The sequence below is a fragment of the Siphateles boraxobius genome, unplaced genomic scaffold (genome assembly GCF_051911475.1).
Source record: "Siphateles boraxobius isolate OS27281-9 unplaced genomic scaffold, OSU_SipBor_1 56, whole genome shotgun sequence".
NCBI classification, from domain to species: domain Eukaryota; kingdom Metazoa; phylum Chordata; class Actinopteri; order Cypriniformes; family Leuciscidae; genus Siphateles; species Siphateles boraxobius.
This window is the reverse complement of record NW_027509182.1, coordinates 4,169,544-4,196,461: the sequence shown is the minus strand read 5'-3', so window position 1 is coordinate 4,196,461 and position 26,918 is coordinate 4,169,544. Positions and strand designations below refer to the sequence as shown.

The 26,918-nt window shown below is 44.1% G+C and overlaps 2 protein-coding genes across 3 annotated transcripts in view; one reads left to right on the top strand and one right to left on the bottom strand.

Annotated features, from left to right (window-relative positions):
• cfap68 (cilia and flagella associated protein 68) overlaps positions 1-26,918 on the top strand; it is a 42,170-nt gene that overhangs the window by 1,357 nt on the left and 13,895 nt on the right. The window contains exons 3-4 of one of the 2 annotated variants that reach the window (XM_077206503.1): positions 644-713; positions 832-981. In XM_077206503.1, coding sequence (XP_077062618.1) covers positions 644-713; positions 832-981 — 220 coding nt within the window. Of the gene's footprint in view, positions 1-643; positions 714-831; positions 1,056-26,918 lie in introns of those variants that run through there. The other variant, XM_077206502.1, reaches the window with a different exon arrangement.
• LOC143714959 (alpha-crystallin B chain-like) lies at positions 6,532-9,540 on the bottom strand. Its single transcript, XM_077206497.1, has 3 exons — positions 9,184-9,540; positions 8,005-8,127; positions 6,532-7,803 (listed from the first exon to the last, which is right to left on the bottom strand). Exons 1-3 carry the CDS (start codon positions 9,370-9,372, stop codon positions 7,603-7,605), a joined length of 513 nt encoding a protein of 170 aa, XP_077062612.1. The 5' UTR covers positions 9,373-9,540; the 3' UTR covers positions 6,532-7,602.

Sequence of the window (26,918 nt, the reverse complement as noted above, 5' to 3'; positions counted from 1 at the left end):
TTCAAAAAGTTTATAAAGAGATCGTAAAACTAATCCATTTGAATTGAGCGATTTAGTTCAAAATTTCTGAAGAGACACGATCACTTTATATGATGAACAAATTGAATTTAGGCTTTTATTCACATTAACATTCATCAACTCACACATCAGATCTGGTAAACGGAAGCTGAAGCATGTTCGCTTGAGATGCAAGAAACAATGAGGTTCATTCTCGTGTGTTTTGAGCACGTTTGAGCTTCAGTAAGAACCAAGGGAGGAAGTTTGTTCTCTCGGGTCAAGCAGGTGCAGTTGAGCTTCTGTTTATGTTCACTGATAAATGTTTTTATGTGATTCAAAGCCTAAATTCAATCTGTTCATCTTATAAAGCGATCAAGTCTCTTCAGAAAATTTTTACTAAACCACTCAAGTCATATGGATTAGTTTTACAATCGTTTTATGAACTTTTCGACGTGTCAAAGAGTTGCGCAGCTGTCAATGGATTTCATCAAAAAGATCTTCAATTGTGTTCCAAAGATGAAAGAAAGTCTAACGGCTTTGGAACAAGATAAGGGTGAGTAATTAATGACAGAATTTTCATTTTTGGGTGAACTAACCAGTTTTGTGCTCAACAGTGAAATAACCCTGAATTTGTTCCCCCTCACAGTTCTCTCACTATTTTGAAACCACATATTATTCCAGCTATATGAAACCTGATGTTCAGCCGATTTACACAAGTAGGTTTTCTTAAATATACTTAATTATTTATTTATTTAAATTGAGATCTTTTTTTATTATTATTCAACAAAAAATAATAATGCTTATGTAAAGACCCTGGTATTTCCACTTTATCAGCACCAAAGAGAGAGTCAAGAAGCTTCCCTGGCCACCAACCAGAACTGAACCCTACACACACTAAGTGTGTACCAAACTCCTGCTACAGACTGGACTTCACAGGCCCTCAACATAGAGAAGAAAAGACAGAGGAGACTTCAGAGCCTCAGCGTGGATAACAGAGACAAACTGAAGCCTTTGGCGGAGGAATCCTGCTTACAAAATTAAATCAGCTTCAATATCACTGACTTTGTATATCAAGTATTGATTTGTATTTGTATTTTTCTGAAGCATGTGTCTATTTTCTTTCATGTATTATCATGTTATAAATAACCCAAGATGATTAATGTTCCATCATTTTGAGTTGCCTCTTAATTATATTGCACTTGCTTATTCACCTCAATTCATCTGGTGAAAAGTAAATAATTTCAACAAACACCTTTAAATTTAAAATGAGTTTAAAATTTCAACACATACTGTATTTTTTAGTTGCATATCAAATAACTGCCAGACTGATAAATTCTCAATATTTGATCATTTTGAGGTTATTGACATTGACCTATAACTGTGGTAACTGTGCAAAAAAAGATTACCATGAAATTTTTTGTTTCTTTCTCATATCAGTTCCAAAGTCTACCAAGATTATGCTTATCAATGAATTTTCTTTTCTTTGTTTAAAATATTTGAGTGAATTCAGTAAATCTCAAGTGTTTAATTAAGCAATTTGGTGCATATATCATTTGCTTCCACTGGATTGTATATTGTATAATAGGGCTGTGTATCACCAACAATGTCACGATACGCATCACGATACTAAAGCCACGATACGATACGCATCACGATATGGATCAAGTTGGGATTTAAATTTCTTTTGAGCAGAGTTTAGTAACAGTAATATGTTTATTGAATAAACAGTGTTAGAACAGTTGTGATAAACTATTTAGTTTTTGTCATTAAAAAACAATGAGAGTTAAATTAAATGAGTGTTGGAATTTACACCAAACAAAGTAATTTCTTTACATTACGTTGAAATCATTTTAAACAAATAAATTAAATTGAATAAAGATAGCCTACTAATAAAGAGAAAAGTTTTTAAATAGCTCTAGCACTAGCATTGAGAAATACTGCAGAAACTTAATAAAGTAATTAAATGTAAAATAACATTGGGTAGTATTTTAGTCCTGACTAAATTAAATACATCGGCTATAAATCCAGATTCCTTATAATTAAATCTATCTTTTGTTGTTTTGACAACAATATTAATGACAGACACATATGGCTGCTGTCACTTTAAGAGCTAGTTCACGGATCCTGTTTTCATTATACTGTCACATGCATTAACCGACTGTGTTGGATACTCACCAAGACCGAAATTTTTGACATCATTTCGCTTATTTTTGTCTGTAAAAGCGATATAATCTGTGAAATAGAACTTTTGTTACTCACAGGCTGTTTGTGAGGCGGCTTTACTCTATGTAGCCTATGCATGCAGAGAAAACGATACTCGGTTACTAACGTAACCTCGGTTCTCTCTAGAGAGGGAACGAGTATTGCGTAAGTTTAGCTTACGCTACGGGAAAGATTGATCTTCTCGAGATATTGAAGCCAAAAAATTATCCTTAAAATTTTGTATTCATTGTCAACGCAGTGCAGCACCTAGCAGACCTAGAGCAGGCCATCTCGCGTGCTCATTGGCTGCCCTGCGGCCAACTGCTGCAGCCTACCAGTGAGCCCGGCGTGACGTCACACCCAATGAAGGGCGCCCGCGCCTTCATAGCGTCACAGCCCGCCAGAATGGGCGTGGCTTAGCGTATAAACATAGGGGCTGTAGGCTGACTTCTCTGGTTTTTCGTTGACTGAAGCGAAGTCGCTGGTAGCACGAGCACGGCTGGTTACGCAATACTCGTTCCCTCTCTAGAGAGAACCGAGGTTACGTTAGTAACCGAGTATCGTTCTCTTACGAGAGGGTGTCTTGTATTGCGTAAGTCAACGCCGTGCGCGCCAAGCATCCACCATGAGACCCAGAACTTTCAGGGGAACCCCATAAGTGGAAAAAAGGTGGCCAGCCACGCAGGCCATCACTTGTACATAAGCACACATAGGGAATACAGAGCGGCGCGCCGGTCTGTATAGTCATATGGCACATATCCTACTAGTACAGCTCAACCAGGAGAGCTGAGTCACGTGAGAGTGATCTGAGCAGGATGATCTGGGCAGAATACACCTCTCCTTCACACTGACAACAGTTTAGCCTGCAAGGCAGGAACTTCTAGGTTATAAAACCTGACAAAGGTAGACGGGGAGCTCCAGCCCGCCGCTACACATATGTCATGGTTAGAAATCCAACTGGACCATGCCCACGACAAGGCCACGCCTCTCGTGGAATGAGCCCTGATGCCCAGAGGGCATTGCAGACTTTTTGACGCGTAAGCAGCCGCTATAGCGTCCACTATCCATCTGGACAGGCTCTGTTTCGAGGAGGCGAGACCCTTAGTGCACCCACCAAACGAAACAAAAAAGCTGTTCTGAACGCCTGAAGGAGGCGGAGCACGTAATGTAAAATCTCAGCGCCCTGACAAGGCAGAGGAGATTCACATCACTTTCGCTGTCAGATGCTGGCAGAGCTGACAGCGAAATAACTTGCTCTCTGAATGGAGTGCCCATCACTTTAGGTACATAGCCATGTCTAGGTCTGAGGATGACTTTTAGAGTCATTCGGCCCAAACTCAAGACACGACGCGCTAACAGACAGCGCGTTCAGGTCCCCCACACGTTTTACTGACCACAGTGCAGTCAGAAAGACGGTTTTCAGTGAATGATATTTTAACCCCAGTTAAAGTGGTTAAAGGAGTCTAGTGGTTCAAATGGAAAGGCTTTCAGGGCCTCGAGGACCAATGAAAGATCCCACATAGGAACCGATGGGGGGCGCGGCGGAGAACCATTCGGAGAACACCGACCATTTAGACGCGTATAGCCTTCTCGTGGAAGGAGCTCTAGACTGCGTGATCGTGTTCATCACTCCTTCTGGCAGGGCAACGAGTACCCATTGATCAACCATGCGTGCAGAGACCAGCGCTCTGGATGGGGATGCCAGATTGTGCCGCGAACCTGAGAGAGGAGATCTGCCCTCACCGGAATCGGCCACGGAGCTGTATGTGACAGGTCGACTTCCGCTCTGCCGAATAGGCGCCACAGCTTCTGGACCGTTTGGGGGTGCAGGGACCATTCCCCTGGGGGAACATTGTCCCTGGACAGTTTGTCTGGGCCGTCGTTCAAATGGCCAGGCACATGCTTCGCCCTCAGCGAGCACAGGTGCATCTGAGACCAAATAAGAAGGCGTTCCGTCAGATTGCAGAGATTTCTGGATCTGACACTGCCCTGACGGTTTACATAGGATACTACAGACATGTTGTCCGAACGGACAAGAACATGTTGGTCCTGTATGAACGAGAGGAAGCGCTTCAGCGCATTCTCGGACCGCTATCATCTCCAGACAGTTTATGTGAAAACACTTCTCTTGGTCTGACCACTGGCCGAAGACCGGTCTGCCCTCGAACAGCGCGCCCCACCCCGAGTTGGACGCTTCTGTCGAAATGACTTTCCGATAAGAGATGGTTCCCATCATCACTCCCTGCTGGTACCAGTCGGCTACTAACCAGGGCTGCAGAGCCGCTATGCAGGTCTGAGTCACTCTGATTTTCTGGCCGACCAGCGTTGGGGCGCATGCGCAGTAGGCCCAGTTGAAGCACCGCTGCAGCTGATGCCATACAGCCCAACATCCTTTGAAATGTTTTCAAAGGGAGAAAGCTGCCCTTCTGGAAAGATGCGGCTAGGTGGCGAACACGGCGCCTGCGCTGTGTCGATAAACGAGCCGTCATGGTCACCGAGTCCAGTTCTATTCCTAAAAAGGAAATTGACTGGCTGGGCAGTAATGAGCTCTTGGTCCAGTTGACCGTGAGACCCAAGCTTTCCAGGTGACTGAGAAGCACTGTTCTGTGAGACAGCAGTTCTGTCTCAGACTGTGCCAATATCAACCAATCGTCCAGATAGTTAATTATTTGCAGCCCCTGACTTCTCAGGGAGGCGAGCGCTGCGTCCATGCACTTCGTAAATGTACGGGGTGCTAGGGACAGGCCGAACGGCAGGATGGTGTATTGATATACCTGACCGTGGAAGGTGAATCTCAACAATTGCCTGTGACGGGGTATTATCTGAATCTGAAAATAGGCATCCTCCAGATCTAGAGAAATAAACCAGTCCCTCGGGCGAACGTGCGCGACGATTTTCCTGGTCGCACGCATTTTGAACGGCCTTTTCGCAAGCACTTTGTTCAAATGTCTCAGATCTAGGATAGGTCTGAAGGCTCCGTCCTTCTTGGGTACGAGAAAAATATCGGCTGTAAAAGCCTGACTCGCTCAGAGAAGGCGCCACCTTTTCTATCGCCCCTTTGCACAGCAGCTTTGCTATTTCTGCATGAAGTAGGTGTGCTACTTCCGCATACACTATCGTCGAGGTCCGGGCTTGAAAGCGCGGGGGACGGCGAATGAATTAAAGTGTATAGCCCTCCTTTATTGTGCTCAGCACCCATTCTGAAATCCCTGGGATAGTTTCCCACGCAGCTATGTGAGCCGCTAGGGGGCGAATGGCCTCCGGGTTCAGATCGCAGCCATTTGCAGGCTTATGAAACTGAACAGGAGCCGAAAGCGCGGCACGCGCTCTCTCGGTTCTGGGCAATGGCTGCTCGCTGAAAGCCGAAACCGGCTGATTTATGTGAGATGTCCCGATCATAAGGGATGGGGAACATTCTTTTTTCACTTTTTGACGCGCGAGCAGCGCTCCGGGCGCTTTTGTTTGTTTTACAATTAAATCTAAAAGTCTGTTGTAATGCAAGCCTTACTGAACATGTACCGAGTAAAATATTAATGAAAATTGATGAGTAATGCCTTACACTACTGCGTTACAGCAAAAAGTAATATGTTACTGTAATGCATTACTTTTGCAACGCGTTACTCCAACACTGGTGTTGAATAAGTGAACCATGGCTAAGAAACCAAATAGTCTCAATGACTGCAAACAATATAAATTATTGGCACATATTCACATGCACAAACACCCAGCTTACATCTCATTCTCAAATATTTTTTGGGAAATCCTAGACACCATGACACGCTTTCAAAACCTTGCATTAATAAACGTTATATGCTTTCGTTCCCAGCACAGTGGACTATAATTTTTTGCAGTTTTACACCTGTTCAACATGTCACCATGTGCCTGCTATTCTTGGTGTTTAACATTATATATCATTATTTTATATTTATTTATTTATTTTTATTTGAAAGAGGTTTAGAACCCCATTAGAGCCGGGGTTTTAAAGCTCTGCTCCTGCTATAGTCATGAGAAAGTTTAAGGCTAAACTACCGGTATGTAATTATTTCTTGTTGAAAATTTAAATAATATATCCTGCTTCCAAAACATGTGTTTTTTATGGTAAGCCTATTGTTTTAGACCTGCCAAAATGGTTTGTGCGGGAAATTGCGTACATTCGCCACTCGCCCATGCGTGTCATATCCGTAAATAGAGAAAAGTTCCTCCGGCTTCTTTGACGTATGTATGGTGTGGGAGTGGTATATGTTTGTTGTCACTGAGCGAGAAAGGTTGACATGGAGCAGCTAAATCTCCAACCTCCGGAGAATCACTCATAAAAAAAAAGAGAGAGAGATGGCGTTTTTATTACTCAACAGGTGAGTAAGATATTTTATTGAACAAAAAACTGCCATATGTACCTCTCTAACAGAGTTGTAAAGATTGATCTATTGTGAAGGGTCATATTAATCCGCACATCACGCAGAGCCAAAGCACAACCAAAACAATGTTTTTTTTAACAGCTAGAGGACCAAAAGTTACATAGTGTACCTTTAAAATGTGAAGCAATGGCCGCGAATGTGCCATCAATTCATAAACTGCCTCAACACTCACAAATCAGGTCAAAACAATTAAATACAGTCACTTTTCAAGAGCTTTTTCCCTCACATTCCCTTAAAGCCAATTCACACCTTACAGACAAACGCAAACAAACAAGTTGGTAGTTGGATTTAGAATTTTTTGAAAAATAACTGTCATGTTCACAAACAAACGCTGATTGAACATGTTCAGTCTGGTGAAAACAAACCCATCAGACGCCAACAAGGTTAACACACTGATCAGACAAAACCCAATAAACGTGTTTGTTGGTGTTTGCCTGTGCGGTGTGAATTGGCCTGTATACTCTGGTCCTAGTCCATCATTAAATCAAAAATAAACTTCAAACAACAACAACAAAAACTGGATGTAACAAATAATGTCTGGATGTAACAAATAATTTTTAACGTACATTGATTAACAGAATAAATGGTAACACTTTAGAATAAAGTTCATTAGTTAATGTATTAACTAACATGAACTAACCATTAGCAATACATTTGTTACAGTATTTAATAATCTTTGTTAATGTTAGTTAATACAAATACAGCTGTTCATTGTTTGTTCATGTTAGTTCACAGTGCATTAACTAATGTTAACAAGATTTTAATAAAGTATTAGTAAATGTTGAGATTAACATTAACAAAGATTAATGAGTGCTGTATAAGTGCAGTTCATCATTATTTCATGCTAACTAATGTAGTTATCTAATGAACCTTATTGTAAAGTGTTACCGAATAAATATTTCTTTCACCCTTTTAAATAGGACAATGACAGTGTGCAGTGAATCACACATAATGATTTTTTTTCTCATCTCAGTTTAACACAGACCTATTATTTGTTTGTCCATCTTAAAGTAGTTGTAGGGACAAAGCATCTCCCTCTGATTGGGGGAATATTAAGCATGTGACTGCGTGGGGCTGTCACTATCAGAACACCATCTGAAGACAGGGAAGCAGTGACAGAGGCTGGATCCACACCAGCAGGGACACGGTATTTCCTTATAAATTCTCGGGAGACAAAACCGTGATCGTCCTGAAAGGAAAGCACAACATCATTATGAGCAGGTTATAACGAATGGTCCATCTTTCACTCTGTTTAACTCAATGTTTACTTGTGGCACAAGGCCAGTGATCTTGGTGATGACGTGGATTTTAAACAATAAAGCCAGTCACATGGCACAGGTTTAGGTATTGTGTTGCAGCTCAGTGTTTATGTACTATAGTAAGTTTCTACCTGACGATCCTCATGTTTAGCACGAATTTCAATGAAATCTCCATTGATTTTCACTGACAGCTCCTCTGGTGAAAAGTGTTTGACATCCAGATTTAGTAAGAATCGATCTTTTTCCATTTTCATCTAAGGAAACAATTAAAGACACATATTTAATAATTTGTATTGGCTAATCTAATGTTCCCTATTAGTTGCAAAAAAACACCTCAAATTTAAAAAATAAATTATATTTTTCAGAACATTTCAGACATTTTGTTTTACACATTACAATATTACAGTGTCATCAATGTAAAAATCTTAATAGTTCTACAGAAAGGATTCACTTTCTTTATGCAGAAATTTAAATTTTTCTTGTTGAATTTAGGGTGAAATATGACCAGAAAAATTCTAGTCAGTTTTTTTGAGACTCAACCATATAATTAGGTCAAAGAATAAATAATTGTCACAGTTCTGTCACCTCGGTCTGGATTTTCCCCTGGGTTTGTTACAGGACTGTGACACGGCCGGTTTGTCATGTGTTTATGTCTAGTCTGGTCCTGTGTTAGCACATGAGTGTTTTGTTGTTTCTTGTGCCATGTGCTCTCTTGTCTAATTGTCAACCCCGCCCATCTTGTTAGCTCGTTATTGGTTTATTTCCCCCACCTGTCTGCCTTGTTACCTCTTTTGTTTGTTAGCCTATTTAATCTCCCTGTGTTTGCTGTCTTGTACCGATTCGTTGTACATGTTACGTGTTCCAGTTTGTGTCCTCCCGGTTGTTCCTGGGGTTGGAGTTTGTACCTTTCCTATTTGGCATCCGAATAAATCACTCTGCCTTTGAATCAGCGTCTCTTGTCTACTTCACGTGACAATGAACTAAATAGCCAAATTAAATTTCAATTTGGACACAGAGAATAACAAATAAAAGGAACTTTATGTCCTAAAATAACACAATAAAAATATTCCATAAATGATTTATTAAACGTACAGTCAGGATAATGTACAGTCAGCCGTAAAGGCAAATGTCCAATGATACAAGCCCCTCCACTTTGCGTCAGGGTCCTGGTCGGCCAGTTTATTTTGTGATAGTGACTTAACAAATTAGACATATTCTTTCAACTACAGTAAATCTAATGTTAAAAACTTGATTAACCACAAAGTTTAAAAAAAGTCACAAAAAATGGTCTGGGAAGGTTTCCAGCTCACCTCAGAAAGGCCACTGTCTGTGTCTACCCAGCTTGGCCAGCGCTGAAAGAAAGGTTGCGGGTAATACAGTGAGGGAATCATGTCGGTCTCAGAGATGGGCTCCCCAAAGTGCTGGTCAAAGACTCTGCTGGATAAGAAGGATGGCCAGAAGGAGCGACGGAACCATGGATGCTGGATGGCGATGTCCATTTTGTGTCTGGACCTTAGCAGCACTCAGAAAACTGCTGGCTCTTATGCCTGCGCACTTAAATAGAGCAACACCGACACCACCAAGCCAGCTGTGGATCTTTCTGGAATAATGATGTAAACTGGTGGCCTGTCTTTGCCTCTTTCACTTCAGCCCTCCCACTGTCCTCTGCTTGGTACCCCGTCCCCTCTTCCAACTATCTCTCACTGTAGTTATCTAAAGAGCTTATCAGATTTCAATTCACTCAAATACCAACTGGATTACAGTAACCCCCAATACTTCTGATGGTACGCTGTGTTCAGAGCACTGGAAACTGCACTGTCTGGTCCAGCAAACCTGCCAATATCAAAAGAAGTGGTTGCTCAGCATTCCACTGGTCTGTTTAATTCCAGCAATGATTAGGATGCCCAAAAGGTGATGTGCCCATGCATATTTAGGTTCTGAGCCCCATTGGAGGTTTAGTCTTTACAGAATCTGACAGTGAATGCGGCTGAGATAACTGTGCCAGGCTAAACACCATACAAAGTCAATCCCCATGAACAACCGCTTGCCTGGACAACGTACTGGGACAATGTTACTTGAGCTGGCACACTGATTGGACAAACATTCTGAAAGTGTAAGCAGTTTCAGCTACTGTGCTGTAAATGAATTTTCTCTAAACAAAGGCAATGTATTGTGGTTATACATTTTCTGCCCATTTTGCGGATCTGTGCCCTTTTTTAGTTCCTTGGACTTACATTTACTATAAACAGTAACTTACTGTTAATCAGTGTGTGTGTGGGGGGGGTGGGGGGGGGGGGGGGACTTGGTGACTATTTGATTCACACTAGTGTTCAAAAGTTTGGGGTTGGTACGATTTTTAAATATTTATTGGGGGTTTAGAAGTTTTAGAATGAAGTCTCTCATTCTCACCAAGGCTGCATTTATTTGATCAAAAATACAGTAAAATGGTAATCTTGTAAAATATATTAAAATTAAAAATAACTGCTGTCACATTAACGTTAGTTTGGACTCGTTATGTTTTGTCATCACCTGCCTTCGTCACTCATTTGTTGTCACTAATTACGTTCAACTGTGCACTCCTCAGTCACCATCATTAACACCTGTATATATGTTCAGCCCCTGTACTGTTGGCCGAACCTGTCACTCCTGAACCTGTCAGTCCTCTACCTGTCTCGCTAGCCCCGACCAGCCTCCCTCTCCCACCACCTCTCCAAACTATTCCAAACACTTTATTTTGGTTTCTGCATAGAACTTCAGTCTCCAGCCATCTGTGCCACCCAGTCATCTCTGTCACCTTTCAGTTCCTTTTGTACCTCCTCTGTCTCTCAGTAGCGTGGTACCACCTCAGACCTGTCAGGAGCCATCTTCTCCTGGGCATGAGGAGCCAGAGGCTCCGCGTGCAGCTTCGGTGTGCTATGCTCTGCCTCAACCTGTTGCCCTGGCTCTTTCCTCCCTCGACCTTGGCATGGACCATCGGCCATTCGATCTCGCCGGACTCCTTCGGCACGTCGACTCCAACGAGGTCAGACATTGCTTCACCTCCGCTGCGGACCTCCACATTTCTTATTATTAACAGTGTTGAAAACAGTTCCGCTTAATAAAACCGCTTAATAAAACCGTGATAATTTTTGAATGATTATTTAACCCTTTCACGCTAAGAGGTCACTAGAGTGGACAGCTATATTAAAAAAGCCATTTTCTTGCGTATGCATGGGGTTTGATGGCTTAGCTGCACATCAACCACTATAGTGGACACTAATGCATCATCCTGTGCACTGCCACCAAGTGGCAAGACAATGTATGAGGATTTTTTTTTCTACAAACAAAGATGGCCGACGGTCAATCAGAGATACTAAGTTGCTCCGGAATCAACATCCATTCCTTCTATTCTAGGAGAATCTTGCAGGTTAAAATTTTTTTGTAACATCAAGTAATATCTAAGGAGTCATATCATTGTCTCATTTTCCAAGTATTGATTTTAGATTGGGAGGAAATTCTGATTCATCATGCATCACTAGCTAAATTATAGCTCCCATTCATACTATTACTGTGACTGTTGTTCTTGAAAATACTTAATCTGCAGTAACTTTTTTGGCTGCAAATAAATATATTGGTGTAATTAGAATGTAATTTTCAGTTACATCAAAGTAAGTACTGTGATTACATAATGTATGTGTTACAATGGGTTTTAGCAAGGATGAAACAGGATCTATGTGCAGCAGCTTTACTTTAAGATTAACTAAAATCTTCAAAAAGCAGGACCATGGGTACAGGACCATGGGTACAGGACCATGGGTACAGGACCATGGGTACAGGACCATGGGTACAGGACCATGGGTACAGGACCATGGGTACAGGACCATGGGTACAGGACCATGGGTACAGGACCATGGGTACAGGACCATGGGTACAGGACCATGGGTACAGTAATAGGACAGCCAACTACATGTAACGTTTAGAACTGACAAAGAACAAGACAGAACACAGGGTTTAAATAGACAGAATTGAAGACCAAATTAACAAGACACACCTGAACTGAACTAACAATCAATCAAACACCATAGAAACAAACAGGCAGGGGGTGAGAAAGACAGAACTGAACTAATTGATAAACACAGACAAAGACAGAAATCAAAACAGACTGACAATATGACAGTATGTTACTTGTAATGTTACTTTACTCGTTACATCAAAAAAATAATCTGATTATAAAGTGCATTTTACTTGTAATGTTACTTTACTAGTTACATCAAAAAAGTAATTTGATTATGTAATAGATATATGAAATAGATTTCAGTCTGAGGTTTTCTCAGAGAGAACAGCTATGTTAAAAATTTGTCGTTTGAAGATAATGAGCATAATCAGAATTATCAGCTAATAAGGGTAAATCAAAATACTCTGGTGGACTGGAGGGATCGTGAGCATTTATTATACATAGTCTGAGTTGGGTTTCCACAGAGTTGTACCTTCACCGGTTGGGATCTTTGATGGAATCATGTCCTCATGTTCTGACATCAAAGACACTCAAAGTTTAACTTATATGAAGCTATTCTCCATCTGCTGGACAAATGGGCACAAATTCAATTGACACTTCGCTAAGCCACGCCCCGAAAACAGCCACTGGCCAATCATGTGATAGCAACCATAACTAGGCGCGGGAGGTCTGGCAAGCTGTCGAGCGAGGGAAACATGCCGAAGCGTTGTGCGTATGGATTGTGCAAATCTGTCTGATACCTGGTATCCTAAAAGTTTGGACGGGGGAGTGAATTTTTTTCCTTCCCGAAAATCTAAAAGCCAAGGGGAGAAATGATGGGCGTGGATCAAGCAGTGCGGAAGACCCCATTCAAAACTAAATATCGACAGGATTAACAAAAACACATATTGCTTGGAAATAATGACGGTTCTTTGTTCATAATGCATATTGTGGTGAACAGGACGGCCGAGGGACGTGAGAGAACGGCGCGAGGCCGGTGGTGCGATTGCTAATGAGCAGCACCTGTGAAGCACACCGGTCTCGCATCTCTCATGGAGGAGCGGAAGCATAAAGGGGGAGCGACGACGTTGATGATCGAGAGAGGAACAGGCCTGTATTTTAGTTGTGTTTGGTTTTTGTATTTTACTTTAGCCAGCAGTCGTCCGCGAGGGGCTGCTGGCAGTTCTATTTATTTTCGGTAGCCAGCAGTCGTCCGCGAGGGGCTCCTGGCGGTATTTTGGTTTGTTTATTTTATTTTAAATAAAGTATGTTTGATTGTTCTCCGATTCCCGCCTCCTTCTTCCCTGAACATTGTTACACTGGTGCCGAAACCCTGGAAGAGGGAGTAACGCGCTGTCAGAGAGTCCTCGCTGCTGTGGGGAATCCGCGGTGCCATCGAGCACGGTGTGCGAGTCGCCGCCGTTCGCCGTGGGCCGGAGCCTTATCCGCCGAACGAGGGGAGGAGCAGGGAGCGGGGGACTCGCGGCCATGGACGCTCGAGGCGGTGCGCTGGAGTGAGTTGTCGGGGGGACGGTCGAGCTCGCTGCCGGCTGCCTGGGAGTTGGAGGGGCGGCTGCCGTCCGGGAGGGAGCGGGGGAGTCGCCGCCGCTCGCCGTGGGCCGGAGCCTGCTGCCGTCCACCAGTGAAGGGGAGGAGCAGGGAGCGGGGGACTCCTGCCGACTGCCCTAGGAACCCAAGGAGCCGTCGCCGTCCACCGGGCGGCGGAGGAGCGTCGAGCCGTCCACCGAGGGCTACCCAGCGTCACCGCCAGGCACCGCGGAGGAGATCGCCCAGCTGGTGGGGGACCAGATGGCAGCGCTTTGTGGGAACCGGACAAAAATTTTTTTTCCTCTCTCCCCTCTCTCGATCTGTCGCTCCTCATGCTTCCGTCTCCATTTCCCTCGGCTTGTCGGTCCATACCCCCCAGGGATCGCCGCCGCCGGGGGGGGGAGTAGGCACAGGCTCGTGGGTACCCCCGGCCTGTGAGGGGCGATGGGGGTATGTGGCGAACAGGACGGCCGAGGGACGTGAGAGAACGGCGCGAGGCCGGTGGTGCGATTGCTAATGAGCAGCACCTATGAAGCACACCGGTCTCGCATCTCTCACGGAGGAGCGGAAGCATAAAGGGGGAGCGACGACGTTGATGATCGAGAGAGGAACAGGCCTGTATTTTAGTTGTGTTTGGTTTTTGTATTTTACTTTAGCCAGCAGTCCTCCGCGAGGGGCTGCTGGCAGTTCTATTTATTTTCGGTAGCCAGCAGTCGTCCGCGAGGGGCTGCTGGCGGTATTTTGGTTTGTTTATTTTATTTTAAATAAAGTATGTTTGATTGTTCTCCGGTTCCCGCCTCCTTCTTCCCTGAACATTGTTACACATATATTTTAACGTAAAATTAGACGATTAAAGACAAGACGGGGGCTCACTGACATACTTTAAAATATATTTCAGCATTTTGTTAATCGACGGCCTACTACCCCTGACTGAGTAACTTCAACCCAATCCGATCGCGGCTCTCCCGGTGTTAGTGTTATTTCACAAGATTTATGGATAAGCTGTTTGATTTATAAGTATTAGATTATTTTCACTTACCCTGCTATGCTCGAACATAGCTGTTCCTCAATTTGTGTGTTTCCGATTTGAATGGTCAGCGTATGAGGCGGCTGCTGCTTGCGCTGGGACTAACGTTATAGGCTTTAGATTAAATTTTTATGAAATTATACGCTAGTCGGTTGCATGTTATGTCGTGGATATATACCTCGAATGCATACTGCAGTCCCATTTGTCTTGCTCTCTCAGATATTTCACATGTTCGCCAAAAATTACTAATTATCTCATTGGGAATGTCTGACACCGGTGGATACACACTGCAATAGACGTGCCAGGCGTGAAAGCTTGTCAGGCGTAGCAACAGTAAGGCCGTCTGTCCATCAAAGCGTTTTTTCAGGCGGCTGGCGTATTTTTTAAATTGTTTTCAATGGGAGCGCCGCGTTTTTAGAACGCCATGAGCGTAACGAGGCGCTGATCGTGTATTTAACGCTCAAGTGCCGAACTTTCGACGTTTTTTACTGGTCGCTGAGGGGTTGAAAAATATTAAACTTTGGGTAAAACACAGCGCTCATCACTGTCACTTTTTACCCAGCCGTCCAATCACAGTGGAGGATGGGCGGGACAAATACCACACCGACCAACTGTCACAACATTCTTTTTGTACAACGACGTCAACCAGCAGAGCTAACCAAACAAAAAGGACGAAAAATAAATTTTTACTTTGTTCGGTCTTGAGTACTACATCACTACAGTTACCTTTGGCTAATTTAATGCAGTCTTGCTGAACGAAGTATTATTTTCTTTTAAAAAAATTTGAATGATATTGTAACTCTTTAAATCTTTAGTGTAATGCAAAATTACACTAAAGGGATGTCTGGTTGGTTTTTGGGGGCGTACGCAGGCACGTCTGGCTGCCGCTGCTCACCGGGATTAGAGTCCTCTTTTTGGATTGTTTTAGATTGTTTTATATCATTTTATATTGTACTTGGATTGTTTTATGTCAAGCAAAGTTCGACCAACTTGTAAAAGCCCTCTGTCAGTGTTTTCCACGAATTCGATTGGAGTCTTTTGGATTGTTTATACCAGTCAAAGTTGACTAACCTGAGGGGCTCTCTGTCATCAGTCTGCGGGACTCATGCACGGGGCTTGCTATCGGTGCTGGCACACGAAGACGGGCTATCGGAAGACAGGCTACCTTGTCGGCAAGCGGTTAGCGAGGCTAGGTGGCATCTGTCCGTGTTTGGCATGGCGCTCAGTTATTCCTCCTCACAGCTCCACAAACTCAACTCTGCATTCACTCCTGGACTTAACATCCCCATTATAAGTGAACTCAGAATTTTGCGTCGCTCTCGTTATGTCCACCGGAGTACACGCAGATGCTTTGTCCACCATCAGCAGGCTGAGCATTACATTCCGTCAATCTGGACGCCCGTCGCAAAACTGACACGTCATCAGAACGCTGGCACCAAGAGGCTATTTCATTCCAAGCAGGACATAAAACGCGGAGTGGATCATAGCCTTCTCCGGCCCCTACAGAAACACTCTGCTACCCTCAACCCAGCACCCCTAGTCAAAATTGAATTTTTAAAGGCACAATCCCTTAATAATAAGGCATCTTTTATCCATGACCACATCATCAACGAGCACATACACTTCATGTGCCTAGTTGAAACCTGGCAACAACCAGAAGTTTATTCTAGTCTAAATGAAGCCTGTCCCGCTGGCTATACCTACCTAAGCAAGGCCCGCACCACTGGCCGTGGTGGTGGCCTTGCTGTTCTGCACTGGGTAGATTTTGAGTTGTCCCCCCTGTCCTTGCCTCTCCACTCTTCTTTTGAATGCCTTGCATTTAAATGCAAACTGCCACTGTCCACTACAATGCTCCTGATTTACCGGCCCCCCAAACCGAACCCAGCTTTCATTCCTGAGATACATGATCTCCTCACCACACTTTACTCAACCCCAGGAAATATCATCATACTTGGTGATTTTAATATCCATGTGAATGATCCCCAATCCTGCTCGGTAGCTGAACTTACTAATCTTCTTGACAGTCTCAATTTCATTCAACACGTCGATGTCCCAACACATTCCAGAGGCCATACTATTGATTTGTTGATCACCAATTCCATCTCTATCAGCAATCTCTCGGTGCACGATCTGGGTGTGTCCGATCATAAGGCCATTTCAATGGAGTGTCCCATCTTGTCCCCCCTCACTAAGTCTAGCAGACAAATCAGTTTCAGGAACTTTAAAAACATCAACCCACTCACCCTGACTACCGACCTCCATCATCTCTCTGCTGCTTGCCCCCTTTCAGTCATTGAATCTGTGGATCTTTACAATTCGTCACTTAGCACCCTCCTGGACCGTCATGCCCCAGTCAAGTCCAGAACCGTCACCTTCAAACACTCAGCCCCCTGGCTGCGGCTGCAGAAGAGAACAGGGCGTGTCCTTGAACGGCGTTTCAAAGACTCAGGGCTTGCTGTTCACAAGCTAGCGTACCGGGAACATCAGAGGGCCTATAGCAAGTCCCTCAGTGATACCCGGTCCCGGTTCTACTCCCACATAATCAACAATAGCCCTGGTAACTCTAAGCAACTTTTCTCAACCATAAAGGCTTCACAACCATAAATCATCTCCTCAAACCTCAGATCCCCCAATGCTCAGAGAACATGCAGGAGCGTTGCAATACCTTCATCTCCTTTTTCAAAACAAAAGTTGAAAAGATCCGTTCCCTTTTCTCCAGCACCCCTGCCCTCCAGCCCCCCGCTGTATCTGCTACCTCGCACCCGCTCCCTTTTCTCCCTAGCCCCTCTGCTCTTCCAGTTACATCCACTGACCATCAATCTGGGACTACACAGCTCCTCTGCCGTTTTACAGATATCACTCAGCATGACATCGAAGACCTTCTAAGGAAGATGAAGCCCTCCACCTGTGACCTGGACCCATTTCCCTCAGCCCTGATAAAAAGTCATTCCTCTGCAATAAATCCCATGATCACCAAAATCATCAATCAGTCTCTCCGATCTGGCCATGTCCCTAAGTCTCTGAAAACCGCGGTCATCAAGCCAATACTCAAAAAGCCCTGCCTTGACCCCGAAGTACCTGCCAACTACCGCCCAATCTCCAACCTCCCTTTTCTGTCAAAGGTGCTGGAAAAGGTAGTTTCTGCTCAATTCCACAATCATCTCATAACAAACAGTCTTTATGAGAAGTTCCAGTCTGGTTTTCGCTCTGGTCACAGTACGGAAACTGCCTTGGTCATGGTCACCAATGACCTGCTGATGACGGCTGATGCTGGCTCCCCATCACTTCTCATCCTTCTCGATCCTACCGCAGCATTTGATACTGTGGACCACCATATTCTTTTACACCGCCTCCACTCCTCCATTGGACTCTCTGATATTGCTCTGGCCTGGTTTACATCATATCTCACGGACAGAACTGAGAATGCAGCCCTGGGTGCTGCTAAATCGGACACACACTCTGTCACTTGTGGTGTCACCCTGTGTTTGTGTATATATATTTGTATATATGTTAGCTATGCAGCTCCACAGAATTTACTACAAGCTATTTGTAGCAACATTTTTCACCCTCCTGTCTCAAGTATGCAGTCTCTGTTCTCCGTTCCCCTATTGTTCTTTCCGCCTCTTTCCGCCCCTTTCCCTTTCTATACTTCCTGCTTCTATCACACGGCAAAAATCAATTGAATTGATTGAGTAATTGAAGTCTGTCAATCCAGTAAATTCTCCAGTTATATTGGCAACCTGCTACAGAGATAAAAAGGGCCAACTGGAAAGTGCCATCTGGAAATTGAAGGAAATCTCCAAATCTGCTCCATAGACTGAAATTCCAGAGTCTGTTCCAGAGACGTAAATTCCAGAGTCTGTTCCAGAGGCTAAAACTCCAGAGTCTGTTCCAGAGACTGAAATTCCCAAGAAAGTGCCATCTGGAAATTGAAATAGGTTGGTTTTGCTATGCATCCCCGGACATAGAAGCCAAGCTCCTGGGTCAAGGCATAAACAGATCCTCCCGGGCTCTCTAAACTGCCAGTCCCTTATTGGTTCCCTGAACTACCAATACTCAGTGTTGGGGAAAGTTACTTTTAAAAGTAATGCATTACAATATTGCGTTACTCCCCAAAAAAGTAACTAAGTACGTTACTTAGTTACTTTTTATGGAACGTAATGCGTTACATTACTTTTGCGTTACTTTTTCTCACCTGCATGGGCTTGTTTGTCTGTTTTTTAATAACAGCTAAAACAATCTATTTTTGCCAATTGTTAAGGCCCTTTCACATCAAAAGTTAAATGAATAAGCCTAAGGCTGAAGGAAATGCTTATTTACTACTGTACAGTAGAGGGCGCCGCTCAAACAAACCTTTCAGCTGCTGCTGTTCTTGATTAAATAACAATAGGATACAGGAGAAGGAAGTTCAACACTCTTATTTCTAAACCTAATCTAAAGTAATTTTTGCTTATTAGTATGGTTGAATTAGATCATTGTAGGTCAGCAGCAAAGACATTGGTTAATAAAGTGAGATTAAATACATAAAGTATATTTGTGTAATTTAAATAAATATAAATGTGAAAAAGTAACTAGCGTTACTGATTTGAAAAAGTAACTCAGATATTTTGTTGTAAATTGAAAAAGTAATGCGTTACTTTACTAGTTACTTGAAAAAGTAATTTGATTACGTAACTCAAGTTACTTGTAATAAGTTACCCCCAACACTGCCGATACTTACTTGGTATTCTGCACTACCGGTACCATCCTGGAGGCTACCTAGCCTGCCCTCATCACCTTGGTCACCTTCCAATAATCTGCCACGACTGGACGACCCCCTTCCTCCCCGGTTGGACTCTTTTTGGAGTGAGGTTGCACCGATCTCATTCATGAAATGTACTAATTCATGGAAATATTGCATAATAACCCCTTTAATTACAATAATTATTAAATTAAAAAATAATAACACTAGTAACAACATTCCACTTGGGGCCTGCTGTGGCAAAAACTTTTATATTCAACATAATACAATGTCATTGTCACGGAGCCATCCACATCACTCCCGCCCACTTGTTACACCAGATCCCAATCACCTGAATTCTAATCACCGGCACCTGTAGATCATGATTACTATCAGTATTTCAGTCTCAGTCTCCTGCACCTCTGTGTCTGGTCTCGTCTTGCGAAGCTACAGACTCTACTCAACTGTTACATCCTACCTGAAGATTCTTACCTGTTGTCCTGTGTATTCCCATGGTCATCGCTCTGAGTCTCCTGGTCTCCATCGTCCTGTGTCTCCTTAGTCTTCGTGTTCAACAGTACCCTGGTAAAATACATTGTGTTTCTCATCAGTGAAGTGTTCTTGGTGTCAAGTTTATTCTCTTCGCACTCTGGTATTGCTCTGCACTGTTCACTCAGCATCTCGCTCTCTCTGCACATCAATAAACCTGAATATTACTTACATCTGCCTTATCTGTCTTTCTGTGAGTGTGACAGAAGACCAGACCAAACTATGCAGAGTACGAGCGCAGTTTCTACGGATCCGTTTGCGGAATTGGTGAACGCAGTTCGTCAATCGCTTCCGCAACCCAGCACTCCTTCACCTGCTGCCTCTGCCAGTCCCATGGCCCGACCAGCGACCTATAGCGGCGAGGCGGAGGATTGCAGCGGGTTTATTCTCCAGTGCACTCTTCACTTTGAGATGCAACCCCAATTGTATGCCACTGATAGAGCGCGGATTGCATTTATAATTTCCCTTCTCCCTGGTCGAGCTCTTTCGTGGGCACAAGCATTATGGCAAGCCGATGTCCCAGTAACTAAATCTTTAACAGCATTCATTCAGCATTTCACGGAAGTTTTTGGGCAGTCCACGTCTTCTCTAACCGTCCATGATCAGCTCTTTCGACTCAAACAAGGTAATCGATCGGTGGGATCCTATGCATTACATTTTCGAACACTCGCTGTGGCAAGTGGATGGGAGGAAGTGGCTCTTCTCACCGCCTATCGCCATGGTCTCAATCCTGAAATTCGTTCATTGATGGTTATACATGATGATAATATGGGATTAGAGGCTTTCATCCAGAAATCGATCCGTGTCTCCCAACGACTTACTGCATGCCCTTCAATCCAACCCGCTATGCATCCTCCGCCTCTGGAACCATCTGCCGCCCTTCCAACACCAGAACCTATGCAGGTAGATTTTCAGCGACTTTCTACAGCGGAGCGTCCAAGAAGATGGATTAATCGTCTGTGCCTGTATTGTGGGGGCGAGGGACATGTCATCACCACTTGTCCTATACGACCACCACGCCCAGCGGTTAGTACTATCCAACTCTCTCCTAAAATTGCACCTTTGACTCGTACTCCTGTCTACCTAGTAACAGCCTGTTCCAATGTTCCAGCACAAGCTCTCATCGACTCCGGATCAGCGAGTAACTTCATTTCCCACAACCTCCTTCAAAGGCTCAACATCAAGAGGAAACGCTGTCCCCAAAACCTAGAGGTTCATACTATTCTGGGTAAGCCGCTGGGTCGTGGTCGTATATGTCACTTCTCCCCCACCATGACACTCCACATAGGTTGCCTACATTCCGAGGAGATTTCGTTCTTGGTGTTGGAAGGATCCACCGCGGACATCATCCTGGGACGCCCGTGGATGCTCCAACATGAACCTCGGATAAACTGGGTTACTGGTGAGATTCTTCAGTGGGGCCCATCCTGTCATCAGTCCTGTTTAACTCCTGTGGTCAGGGTGTCTAGTTCTCCTTTCCATTCCAGTCCTACCAGTCCATCTATCGCCATTAATTCCACTACCATTGAGAGCCCAGAGTCTGACAAGAAGATGGAGATTCCTTCTGAGTATCGGGCGTTCCAGGATGTGTTCAGCAAGTGGTTGGCAACACAATTACCACTTCATCGGCCATGGGACTGTGCCATCGACCTGCTACCTGGGGCGACTCTACCCAAGGGTCGAGTCTATCCCCTGTCCATCCCGGAGCAGAAGGCCATGGAGGAGTACATCACGGAGGCACTTAGTCAGGATTTCATTCGTCCTTCTACATCCCCTGCCGCTTCAAGTTTCTTTTTTGTGGCGAAGAAGGACGGAGGCTTGCGGCCCTGCATAGACTACCGGACTCTTAATTCCCAAACCATAAAGTACAGTTATCCCCTTCCTCTGGTCCCCTCAGCCCTGGAACAACTAAGTGGTGCCTGCATCTTTACCAAATTAGATTTACGAAGTGCCTACAATCTAATTCGCATCCGTAAGGGCGACGAATGGAAGACTGCCTTCATGACGCCCTCAGGGCACTATGAATACCGGGTTATGCCTTATGGACTGTCCAATGCTCCTTCAGTTTTCCAAGGTTATATGAACGAAATCCTCCGAGAATTTCTCCAGCAGTTCGTCATAGTGTATATCGATGATATCCTGATATACTCCAAGAACCTCACAGAACATCGACACCATGTGAAGCAGATCCTCAAGCGTCTTCGAGAGCAACACCTCGATCTAAAGCTAGAGAAATGTGAGTTCCATACTTCTACAGTTCACTTCCTTGGATACATCATTGATCAAAGAGGCATCCAGATGGACCAGAGGAAGGTGGACACAATCCGAACCTGGTCACAACCAACCACCATCAAAGAACTCCAGAGATTCCTAGGATTCGCCAACTTCTACCGCAGGTTTATCCATAATTACAGTCTTCTCAGTTCCCCGCTCACTTCTCTCCTCAAATCCCGGCCCAAGTCTCTGTCCTGGAATCCAGAAGCCACCACCGCCTTCTCCACTCTCAAGGAAGCCTTCATTTCCGCTCCCATCCTAACCCATCCAGATCCAGAATTGCCGTTTACCGTGGAGGTAGATGCTTCTTCCACTGGGGTGGGAGCGGTACTTTCACAGCGACAGGGGAACCCACCTTTACTCCATCCATGTGCCTTCTACTCAAAAAAGCTGTCCCCGGCGGAGCAGAACTATGACATCGGCAACAGGGAGCTCCTCGCCATCAAGCTGGCATTAGAAGAGTGGAGACACTGGCTGGAGGGAGCTAAGCACAAGTTTGAGGTTATCACAGACCATCGAAATTTAGAATACCTCAGAGAAGCTCGTCGCCTCAATCCACGCCAAGCCAGATGGTCCCTCTTCTTCACGAGGTTCGACTTTATAATTACTTACCGACCTGGATTTAAGAATTCCAAAGCTGATGCTCTTTCGCGTCTCCATCAACCTGATCCTGAACCTTCCAAACCTGAAACCATCCTCCCTCCAGCCATAATAGTCAGTCCTATCCTCTGGGCTTTAGACGAAGATATCCGACTCGCCACCCAAGCCGAACCTGCTCCGCCGGGAGGTCCAGAAGGGTGTATCTACGTCCCCATATCTTGTCGTCTAGCCCTTCTGGACTCTGCTAACACCTCTCCGGGCTCTGGACATCCAGGTAGCCAGCGAACCCTTGCTCCTTCGCCAGCGCTACTGGTGGCCGTCTATGGCCCAAGACATCTCCCAATATCTCAAGGGTTGCTCAGTCTGTGCCATCGCCAACACTCCCCGTCGACTACCCGCTGGCAAACTGGTTCCATTACCTATCCCTCGTCGTCCGTGGTCCCATCTGGGAATTGAGTTCATGACTGACCTTCCACCCTCAGAGTCCTATACGTGCATCTTCATCATAATCGACAGATTCTCCAAAGCCTGCAAGTTGATTCCTCTCTGAGGGTTACCCACCGCCTTCGAAGCAGCTGAAGCCCTCTTTCAGAATGTGTTCCGTCATTTCGGTCTTCCTGAGGATATAGTATCCGATCGAGGTCCTCAATTCATCTCTCGAGTCTGGAAAGCCTTCTTCAAGCTCCTTGGAGTCTCCATCAGTTTATCCTCCGGCTATCATCCTCAAACTAACGGCCAGACTGAGCGTAAGATCCAAGAGATCGGGAGGTACTTGAGGTCATACTGCCACCAGAACCAGAACAGCTGGAGCCGGTTCCTTCCCTGGGCGGAATATGCCCAAAATTCACTCCGTCAATCAACCACAGGACTCACGTCATTCCAATGCATTCTAGGATACCAGCCTCCCCTGTTCCCTTGGTCTGGGGAACCGTCTGAGGTTCCAGCTGTTAATCACTGGTTCGAGCAGAGCGAGAGGGTGTGGGACTCAGCTCACGTCCATTTACAACAGGCAGTGCGAAGACATACCACCCAAGCCAACGCCAGAAGATCTGAGACACCCCGATTCCAACCAGGACAAAAGGTATGGCTGTCTACCAGAGATATCCGTCTTCGCCTGCCCTGTCGTAAGCTGAGTCCCCGCTACATAGGTCCTTTTACAATCCAGAGGCAGCTCAACGATGTCACATACCGGCTCAAACTACCAGCACGTATCCATCTTTTCACGTTTCATTGTTAAAACCCTACTCTGAACCCTTGTCTCCTCCCCTTGCAGAACCCGATGTACCTCCTCCTCCAGAAGTCGCAACTGATGAGCTCATCTACAGAGTCCAAGCCATCATCAACTCACGACGACGGGGCAATCGTCTGGAGTACCTAGTAGACTGGGAGGGGTATGGCCCAGAAGAGCGTTCATGGGTAGCTCGTGACGACATCCTTGACCCCTCCTTGCTAACCCAGTTTCACCAGGAACATCCCACTCGTCCTGCACCCAGAGGTCATGGTCGTCCCCGTCGTCGTGGGTTACGGTCTTCAGGAGCCGACCGTGGAGGAGGGGGTACTGTCACGGAGCCATCCACATCACTCCCGCCCACTTGTTGCACCAGATCCCAATCACCTGAATTCTAATCACCGGCACCTGTACATCATGATTAATATCACTATTTCAGTCTCAGTCTCCTGCACCTCTGTGTCTGGTCTCGTCTTGCGAAGCTACAGACTCTACTCAACTGTTACATCCTACCTGAAGATTCTTACCTGTTGTCCTGTGTATTCCCGTGGTCATCGCTCTGAGTCTCCTGGTCTCCATCGTCCTGTGTCTCCTTAGTCTTCGTGTTCAACAGTACCCTGTTAAAATACATTGTGTTTCTCATCAGTGAAGTGTTCTTCGTGTCAAGTTTATTCTCTTCGCACTCTGGTATTGCTCTGCACTGTTCACTCAGCATCTCGCTCTCTCTGCACATCAATAAACCTGAATATTACTTACATCTGCCTTATCTGTCTTTCTGTGAGTGTGACAGTCATAGATCACTGTTTTCCAGAGACACAGAATTATATTAGTTGACCTCAAAACAGACTAAATCTCACAATATTTATTTTCAGATGAAATTACCTAAGTTGGGGAAAGTTATATTAAAAGTAATGCGTTACAATCTTGCATTACTCTCTATCACTATTTCAGTCTCAGTCTCCTGCACCTCTGTGTCTGGTCTCGTCTTGCGAAGCTACAGACTCTACTCAACTGTTCCATCCTACCTGAAGATTCTTACCTGTTGTCCTGTGTATTCCCGTGGTCATCGCTCTGAGTCTCCTGGTCTCCATCGTCCTGTGTCTCCTTAGTCTTCGTGTTCAACAGAACCCTGGTAAAAGACATTGTGTTTCTCATCAGTGAAGTGTTCTTCGTGTCAAGTTTATTCTCTTCGCACTCTGGTATTGCTCTGCACTGTTCACTCAGCATCTCGCTCTCTCTGCACATTAATAAACCTGAATATTACTTACATCTGCCTTATCTGTCTTTCTGTGAGTGTGACAGTCATAGATCACTGTTTTCCAGAGACACAAAATTATATTAGTTGACCTCAAAACAGACTAAATCTCACAATATTTATTTTCAGATGAAATTACCTAAGTTGGGGAAAGTTATATTAAAAGTAATGCGTTACAATATTGCATTACTCTCTAAATATTAACCAATGATGTTTTCTAAAGTAATTTTTGCTTATTCGTATGGTCGAATTGTATCATCAAGGGTCAGCAGCAAAGATATTGGTTAATAAAGTAAGATTAAATACATAAAGTAGGCTATATTTGTGTAATTTAGAATAGTTAATTATTGCAGGTTTGCGTAATATTCTGTGTTTGCATCTCACTGGTTTGATTCCTTTTAAGGAATTTTAAATCTGTTTTTGTGCAAACGAGATGAGTAAATGCATGCTCACATTTAGTCTAGAACTACAATAACCATATTGTTCACACAGCGCACACAACGCCTCTGCACATTTACTCTCTATTTCTCTAAACATGGGGACGGAAGAGCTGTCAGTGAATAAATGGGAGAACAAAGTAACTTACGTTACTTATTTGAAACTTATTTTGATGTAAATTTAAAAGTAATGCATTACTTTTCTAGTTACTTGAAAAAGTAATCTGATTACGTAACTCTCATTAAACCCAACACTGGAAATGACTAAATTAACAATGAATTTCTTTATTTTAATTATTTTAAATATATTTAGTTTTAAGCCCACAGGAAATTATATATTTTCATGCAGAAAAAAATATAATACAGTAAATTATATGATAAAGAGGTCCACAATCTTCTTAAAATGTCAGATAATTTCACATTTTATGACAAGGCATGGTTAGTTTAGGTTGTATCAAATGTCATGCATGTGGAACTTACCCAGAACTTTTATGATTTAAAAATTCATTATGATTTATGTAGTAATAATTTGTACTTGTGAAAAAAGTTTTTTTTATATAAAACTTTATAAAAGTATGCAGTAGTTAGGTACTGTAACAAGGAATTATTTTTTACACATTATTTAAACTTGAGAACTATTATATATGAAACATGAACACAGAGAGTACATTTTTAAGAACTGTTGAGGTACAGATGACAGAAGATGGAAATGTGAGAAATGAGGTTTATTGATGATAATACAGGGAGATGGCAGGCAGACAAAAACCAGTGAATAATCCAACGGGAACAGGTAGCACACAACGAACACCAGAATGTCCCTAGCAGGAACCCAACTGCTCTCCTCCGGACCATAACCCTCCCAGTCCACCAGATACTGAAATCCGCGTCCCCTCTGTCTCGAGTCCAGAATACGATTGACTGAATACGTTGGTTCCCCATCTACGAGTCGTGGCGGTGGGGGAACCGGGGCCGGCGGATTAATGGGAGAATGAAATACGGGCTTTAATTTGGAAACCTTGTAAACCCGTGCTGGATCAGGCCAATGAGGGTCTTCTGATCAGTGGGTGAAGGGCTCTGCGTATTACAAGTCTTTCCTTTTTCTCAACATTCAAGATTAAATGAAATACATTTTTTCATATGTATTGACTCATTATTTCATCTGACTCCATAAATGAAAAGGGTTTTAATGATATCTGGGTATCATTAAAAGTTAGAGAATGTTTGATTATTCTTTTTAAACTCTTTAATTATGTTTTACCCGTACAGATTAGGAAGCTATGCTGCTCAGAGGTCCTCGCATCTTCTGCCGGTCTCACGTTCACAATCTCGCCAGTTTTGTCACTAATGACTAATATCTCAGACGGTCGGATTCACCCTAACACAATCAAAGATACTTTTCTTTTTAGTCCCCTTGAATTGCATACACTTGAACTT

Excerpts from the sequence above, each read along its gene's own strand:
- LOC143714959 (XM_077206497.1), bottom strand. The coding sequence starts at position 9,372 with ATGGACATCGCCATCCAGCATCCATGGTTCCGTCGCTCCTTCTGGCCA. Across the intron at positions 8,128-9,183 it reads CAGACAGTGGCCTTTCTGAG|ATGAAAATGGAAAAAGATCG; the intron begins GTGAGCTGGAAA and ends TTGTTTCCTTAG. Across the intron at positions 7,804-8,004 it reads CTAAACATGAGGATCGTCAG|GACGATCACGGTTTTGTCTC; the intron begins GTAGAAACTTAC and ends CTTTCCTTTCAG.